Source organism: Sprattus sprattus (genome assembly GCF_963457725.1).
Source record: "Sprattus sprattus genome assembly, chromosome: 2".
In the NCBI taxonomy this organism is placed as follows: Eukaryota; Metazoa; Chordata; class Actinopteri; order Clupeiformes; family Clupeidae; genus Sprattus; species Sprattus sprattus.
The window spans coordinates 40,867,482-40,875,580 of record NC_137921.1 but is presented as its reverse complement, the minus strand read 5'-3'; the positions used below and the strand labels follow the sequence as shown (position 1 = coordinate 40,875,580).

At 45.8% G+C, this 8,099-nt stretch overlaps 1 protein-coding gene across 1 annotated transcript in view; it reads left to right on the top strand.

The window, feature by feature from the left end:
- Positions 1-5,446: 5,446 nt before the first annotated feature.
- LOC308380184 (discs large homolog 1-like protein) overlaps positions 5,447-8,099 on the top strand; it is a gene marked incomplete at its 5' end in the record, with an annotated part of 68,679 nt that continues 66,026 nt past the window's right edge. Inside the window, one exon of the mRNA XM_080857457.1 lies at positions 5,447-5,548. Coding sequence (XP_080713583.1) covers positions 5,447-5,548 — 102 coding nt within the window. The remainder of the gene's footprint in view (positions 5,549-8,099) is intronic.

The window sequence follows — 8,099 nt, the reverse complement described above, 5'->3', positions numbered from 1 at the left end:
CACGAAGTTATTGATTAAAAATGGTTTATTTCGCCATTGTTTCTCCGCAACAAAAAATTGTTCCATTGTCAACGCCTTGGTTTGGAATTTTAAAAACTTTGAATTAATGATGACTGGAGATGGCGTTACTATCCCCGCCCCCGAATTCAGTGCACAGTGCACGTTCAATGCACGCATAGGCTAGCTAATTTCACAGCAATTAACGTAAACAGGTTAACGTGACGTAAACAGCTCCTAAGAGATACTTAAGAACTCGTGCACGTTGCGCTCGTGCACCTGACTTTAAGTTGATGGTTGTAAACGCACGTAAATAGAAAGTGTTACTTAGTCTACGATGTCGCGAAAATCCACGTAGGCCGTTAAGATACGTCGTTATCGGGAAACGAGGCCCTGTGCTGTCGGAATCTTAAAAGCTTATTAAAGGTAGAGAGGGACGCGCCTGCTCTGGTAGTGCTAGCTAGGCAGTTCATTCCACCAACACGGATCTACAAATGAGAATAGTCTGGATTAGCATCCTGGTGTAATCCTTTTATTTATTTAATGACATCACAATGCCTTGTATAATCATGACTATAAATGTGAATGATATTGTTAATGATACAAATATTCTCTTATTTATTATCATTATAATTATTTTAATCCGAGGATGTCTGTAGAGTTGACGTGAACGCAATCACCAACAGTTTCTCATAAAATTCAGCCGTTAACCCTTTTAACACGGACAGTGGGCCATCTTGTGGTTATTTGATGAATCACATTGATCGTATCGCACCGCGTTCTGACAGTCTTCTAAAGTTCAGAAGAAATCCCAGATGAGAAAACTACCGAGAATGGCAAATGTTTTCCAAAATCCACTGAAGTGAAGTTCAGAAGAAAGTCCTTCTTAAATTCTTCTCAACTGCGTTCGAGAATGAGGCCCAATGTCCACAATCTAACATTAGCCGGCAAACCCTCTCCAAACCCCATATATAGCAGGCCTGGTTTGCTGCTAGTGTACGTTGCGTCCCCCCCCCCCCCCCCCCCCCAAAAAAAAAAAATTCACTTCACTCGGTGGAGCAACTAAAAGAAAATGCGTGCGTCTACCTGGTTTCAAGCGGATCAGGGTGTCCATAAACCGGTTGTTTAGTCTCCGGTTAACTGTCGGTGTCCTGTCCTGGATTGTTTAGCCAAAAAGCCTTACGAACTTCCATATGCGTAAATGCACTGGCACACACGCACACACGCACACCCACACACACACACACACACACACACACACACACACACACACACACACACACACACACACACACACACACACACACACACACACACACACACACACACACACACACACACACACACACACACGCACACACACACACACACACACATACACACACACACATACACACACACACACTCACTTCCACATGCATAAATGCACATGCACATGCACACACACAAACACACACTCTCAGTGACCCCCTCCATTTTAATCCTTGTCGGAATGCAACCCTTCTGACCTCAAACATTCAGCAGATTAACCAGTTTGTGTGTAACCAGTGTGAATGTAACCAGTGTGTGTGTAACCAGTGCCATTATTATGTTGTCCCCGTCCCCTACCACCCCATCCCTCTCTCTATCATTCTATCCCTCCATCCCCCTCTCACATTCTCTCTCTCCCCCTCTCTCTATCACCCTCTCCCTCTATCCCACTCTTCTATCCTCTCTCTCCCTCTCTCCTCCTCTTCCGTTCTCTCTCTCTCCCAATCCTCTCTCTTCATCCCCTTCTCCCGCTATCCCCCTTTCCCTTCTCCCTCCCTCTCTCTCTCTCTATCCAACTCTCCCATCCTCTCTCTCCCTCTCTCCCATCCTCTCTCTTTCCCCCTCTCTCTCTATACCGATCTCCCTTACCCTCTCGCACTCATCCTCTCTCTCTATCCCACTCTCCCATCCTCTCTCTCCCTCTCTCCTCTTCTACTGTTTTCTCTCTCTCCCATCATCTCTCTTTCCCCCTCTCTCTCTATACCCATCCCCATTACCCTCTTTCACTCCTCCTCTCTCTCTATCCCCCCCTCTCGTCCTCTCTCTCCCCACCTCTCCCTTACCTCTCTCATTTTCCCCTTCATCTCTCTCTCCCCCTCTGCCACTTTAATTTGGATGTTCATATTTCGAGACAACAGGAAGAAGCGAGATAAGATTTTATAGGAGTTTGCATCTGCCAGTCACTGGCTGGGCTCTGTGATTGGCTGGTGAATGGGGTGTGGGTAGACTTACATGAGAGCAGGGCTGCAGATTATTGTTCTCTTTCTGCCCTTGTCGACACAGATCCAGTTATTTAAGTAAATGGATTTTCCCCGATTGTAAAACACTTTGTCAACACACAGACGCAAAGACACACACACACACACCTTGTCCACAGTGTTTTTTGAAAGTATTAATATCTATCAAGCACTAAACAAACTTCACAGCACTCACAGGATGTTTGGCAACTAGCATGCTGTATAAGCTGTTGTTAACTCAAGAACATGTATAGAAGTATATCCGTATATCCTACGGGTAGGATAACTAGCATGCTGTATAAGCTTTCACAGGAAGTGGGAAGGAAGGAAGTCCTGGATAATGTGTTTTAAGTTGGGAACAGAGGTCAGCTATTCTTAAGGCATACTGATGAGTGTGTGTGGAGCTGATCAACGTGTGTGCTGCCCTACACCTTTGATATTCTGTGTTTAATTAAATAAGAGCAACTAGCTTTATCGCTTAGAAGTTTCCACCAGTCGTCACTAGCAACCTCAGAACTACATAGCAGATTAGCACGATAATGTTAGCACTGCATTCTCACACACACTCTCTGAGTCCTGGCAGCCTGGCATGTATGTGATGTTATAGGACATGTCCTGGTTATGTCCGACAAAATCCTGTACGCTTTTGGATTCCCTGCCAGACGCATTTTTTAGGTCCTTAAAAGAGGACATATCCGGGTAGAAGAGGATGTTATGATACTAGTGCGTATGTTATGTCTCTTGTACTAGTGTGCATGTTATGTCTCTGATACTAGTGTGCATGTTATGTCTCTTGTACTAGTGTGCATGTTATGTCTCTGATACTAGTGTGCATGTTATGTCTCTGCTACTAGTGCGCATGTAATGATACTAGTGCGCATGTTATGTCTCTGCTACTAGTGTGCATGTTATGTCTCTGCTACTAGTGCGCATGTAATGATACTAGTGCGCATGTTATGTCTCTGCTACTAGTGCGCATGTTATGATACTAGTGCGCATGTTATGTCTCTGCTACTAGTGTGCATGTTATGATACTAGTGTGCATGTTATGTCTCTGCTACTAGTGCGCATGTTATGTCTCTGATACTAGTGCGCATGTTATGATACTAGTGCGCATGTTATGTCTCTGATACTAGTGCGCATATTTTGCCATGATACTAGTGCACATGGCATGTCTCTGATACTACTGCGCATGTTATGTTGTAGCTGTCTCTGCTACTAGTACGCATGTTATGTTGTAGCTGTCTCTGATACTAGTGCGCATGTTATGTTGTAGCTGTCTCTGATACTAGTGCGCATGTTATGTTGTAGCTGTCTCTGCTACTAGTGCGCATGTTATGTCTCTGATACTAGTGCGCATGTTATGTCTCTGATACTAGTGCGCATGTTATGTCTCTGATACTAGTGCGCATGTTATTTTGTAGCTGTCTCTGATACTAGTGCACATGTTCTGTCTCTGATACTAGTGCGCATGTTATGTTGTAGCTGTCTCTGCTACTAGTACGCATGTTATGTTGTAGCTGTCTCTGATACTAGTGCGCATGTTATGTTGTAGCTGTCTCTGCTACTAGTGCGCATGTTATGTCTCTGATACTAGTGCGCATGTTATTTTGTAGCTGTCTCTGATACTAGTGCACATGTTATGTCTCTGATACTAGTGCGCATGTTATGATACTAGTGCGCATGTTATGTCTCTGATACTAGTGCGCATATTTTGCCATGATACTAGTGCACATGGCATGTCTCTGATACTACTGCGCATGTTATGTTGTAGCTGTCTCTGCTACTAGTACGCATGTTATGTTGTAGCTGTCTCTGATACTAGTGCGCATGTTATGTTGTAGCTGTCTCTGATACTAGTGCGCATGTTATGTTGTAGCTGTCTCTGCTACTAGTGCGCATGTTATGTCTCTGATACTAGTGCGCATGTTATTTTGTAGCTGTCTCTGATACTAGTGCACATGTTCTGTCTCTGATACTAGTGCACATGTTCTGTCTCTGATACTAGTGCGCATTGTTCTGTCTCTGATGCTAGTTTGTATGGCAAGTCTCTGATACTAGTATGTTATATTGTAGCTGTATCTGATACTAGTGCGCATGTTATTTTGTAGCTGTCTCTGATACTAGTGCGCATGTTATTTTGTAGCTGTCTCTGATACTAGTGCGCATGTTATGTCTCTGATACAAGTGCACATGTTATTTTGTAGCTGTCTCTGCTACTAGTGTGCATGTTATGTCTCTGATACTAGTGCGCATGTTATTTTGTAGCTGTCTCTGATACTAGTGCACATGTTATTTTGTAGCTGTCTCTGAAACTAGTGCACATGTTATTTTGTAGCTGTCTCTGATACTAGTGCGTATGTTATGTCTCTGATACTAGTGCTCATGTTATGTTGTAGCTGTCTCTGATACTAGTGCTCATCTTATGTTGTAGCTGTCTCTGCTACTAGTGCGCATGTTATGTCTCTGATACTAGTGCTCATCTTATGTTGTAGCTGTCTCTGCTACTAGTGCACATGTTATGTCTCTGATACAAGTGCGCATGTTATTTTGTAGCTGTCTCTGATACAAGTGCGCATGTTATTTTGTAGCTGTCTCTGCTACTAGTGCGCATGTTATGTTGTAGCTGTCTCTGCTACTAGTGCACATGTTATGTTGTAGCTGTCTCTGCTACTAGTGCGCATGTTATGTTGTAGCTGTCTCTACAACTGGCCCAGACTGAATTTGAACTTGAATCAGTGGGTGGAGCTTCTGCCTCATGCTCCAACAGTCCGGTCTGCCCCTACAATTTTCTCTCCTCTCTCTCTCTCTCTCTCTCTCTCTTACTCTCTCACTCTCTCTCCAGTTCTCCTCCCTCCCTTTATTCTCTCTCCCTCTCTTTCTGTGAGCTCTGATGTGTGCATCAGTGAGTGGAGAGCGGGAGAGTCAGAGAGAAGACGACACACACACACACACACACACACACACACACTCATGCACGTGCCTGCACACACTCTAGCTCAGTGAGTCAGGGCTCGTGCTGGATGAAGGCTGCATGCAGGTCTGGCTGGCTTTGCGTGTGTGTGTAGCGTGTGTGTGTGTGTTTGTGAGTGGCCGTGCGGCGCGATGAGGCTCTCGGGGGAGGGGGGCCGGGAGGCGTCGGTCCAGCGGGATGTCCGACCCCCCCTCGGTGAGGATTAGATATGTCTCCCAGCATCAAAACCCTGGACTGCTTTTCCCCAATGCTGTGCCACTGCAAGGTAGCATGCACCAATGGCACCATCTCGCTCATGTTCGGATGCAAGGTAGGAGTCTCTTGTGCTCGAACACTCTACCCCTCACACTCACCTCTCTGTCTGTCCCGCACCCTCAGGTACACGTGTGTGTGTGTGTGTGTGTGTGTGTGTGTGTGTGTGTGTTGTGTGTGTGTGTGTGTGTGTGTGTGTGTGTGTGTGTGTGTGTGTGTGTGTGTGTGTGTGTGTGTGTGTGTGTGTGTGTGTGTGTGTGTGTACTGTGATTTGAATGGGTTAACTACCATGCCTTGGATCAGCTGATGGGGGATGATACTGCTTTGAGAGAGAGAGAAAGAGAGAGAGAGAGAGAGAGAGAGAGAGAGAGAGAGAGAGAGAGAGAAAGTGTGTGTGTGTGTGTGTGTGTGTGTGTGTGTGTGTGTTTTGGGGGGAGGGACATCTGCACATGTGATCCTGCTTAAAACCATGGTGCCAGATCTGCCCCCCTCGCTCTCTTTCTGCGTAGTTTTGAGTGTGTGTGTGTGTGTGTGTGTGTGTGTTTGTGTGTGTGTGTTTTGACCCACCCCCTCTGCCTCGTACGGAGTGTCTGTCAATCCAGTGTATGTCTGGATGTGATCATTGTGAGGATGGGGGAGAAAGTGTGTGTTTTACAAGACACAGTGAGCTTTAATGTTGATAGAAGCAGTGGCCATGTATCTGCCATGTTTGTTTGTTTTTCATTTGTGTGTGCGAGTGTGTGTGTGTGTGTGTGTGTGTGTGCGCGTGCGTGTTTGCATGAGTGTGTGTCTGAAACCCATGCTAAAGTACATAAGCAGCCACTTTTTCTAATCTTTTGTGTGTGTGTGTCTGTGTGTTAGAGCAGTGAATGTGCATCGTGTCCATCTGTCATGATGCTGGGTGCTCTTTATAGGGCTGGTGCTAGCTTACATCTCTCTATCTCTCTGTAGCAGAATGAAAGCGTGTGTGTGTGTGCGCAGGGGTGTGTGTGTGTGTGTGTGTGTGTGTGTGTGTATAGTCTCACTGTAGGGTTAGTGTTGTCTTGTCCTCATAAATGCTGTGTTATGTTTCTTATGGTTTTTGGCTTGTATATGCTCATGTGTGTTCTTACACTGTGAGGACTCATTTTGTATAAGCAAATTGTGTGTTTTTGTGAGCCTTGTCTCAGTGAGTGCTGTGTGTGTGTGTGTGTGTGTGTGTGTGTGTGTGTGTGTGTGTGTGTGTGTGTGTGTGTGTGTTGTGTGTGTGTGTGTGTGTGTGTGTGTGTGTGTGTGTGTGTGTGTGTGTGTGTGTGTGTGTGTGTGTGTGTAGTCCTGCAGTTCAGAAAGCAGAGCTCTGTTTATTATGTAACAGTGCTGGCCTCTGGGGGCCTCACTGGCGTCCCAATTACTCTGCCTCTGCTGACTGTGTGTGTGTGTGTGTGTGTGTATGTGTGTGAAATGGTGTGTGTGAAATGGTGTGTGTGTGTTTCTCACTGTCAGCTCAGTGGGGCTGTCCGTGGAGCTGAAATCGGAGTGTGGAAAGTGAGTTCTGTGGTGCTGTCCGTGGTGCTGATATTGGGGTTGGTGTGGGAAAAATAGTTAATTGGTGCTGAAACTACCTCAGTGGGGGGGGGGGGGGGGGGGGGGGGGGGGGCAATTGTGTGGGAAGTGGGTTCAGTGGTGCTGAAAGTGGGGTCAGTTTCAGGAGGGTCCCTCTCTCTCTCCAGCACAGCTCAGAATATCTGCTTGCCTGGAATCAGAGCATTGCAGCAGATCACCACAAGGCAGAGAGATGCTCATTCATCACCCATCCAAAAACATGAAGGGGGTCAACTCACTTTCCTTTAGATAGTGGAGAGAAGTATCATGCAAATTCAGAGGTCTATCTTCTTAGTCTGCTGGGGGAACCACAGAGGTGTATTTTCTCTTCGTGTGTCATTTTTGTCATCAGGAGTGTACTCTCTGTGTTTAATGCTCTGTGATCAGGCTGTGTTCTCTGGTCTCTGTGATGAGGCTGTGTTCACTGGTACACACACACACACACACACACACACACACACACACACACACACACACACACACACACACACACACACACACACACACACACACACACACACACACATACACACACACACACACACACACACACACACACACACACGCGCACACACTCACACACTGTCTGTCTCTGTCCTACATGATGAGGGCTGTGTCCATGGCTGCCTTTCTGTATAACCTGGTCTGTGTGTGTGTGTTCCTGTCCTATAACATCAGGAGGTTAGGGTTAGTCCAATCACGTGGTTTAGTAACAGAGTCAGAGTAACACAGTCACTGGTAAACCTCCTAATACGGCTTTGTTATACGAGGGGAATGAAGCCATGCCACTCTTCTAGTAGGATTTCTATTAGTTTATATTAGTTTACCACTACACTAAACCACTTAATTGGAATACCTGTCTGGTCTGTCTGTGTCCTGCTATAGGATTAATCCTATATGTTTGTGTGTCTTCCCTCAAATAACATCAGGTCTACCTGGGTACGACCTTCTCTATGGCCAGGTGTGTGCTTTTATCCACAGTAGTCTTTTTGTGTGTCATTACTTTTCTCTGGCCAGGTCTCTGTGTG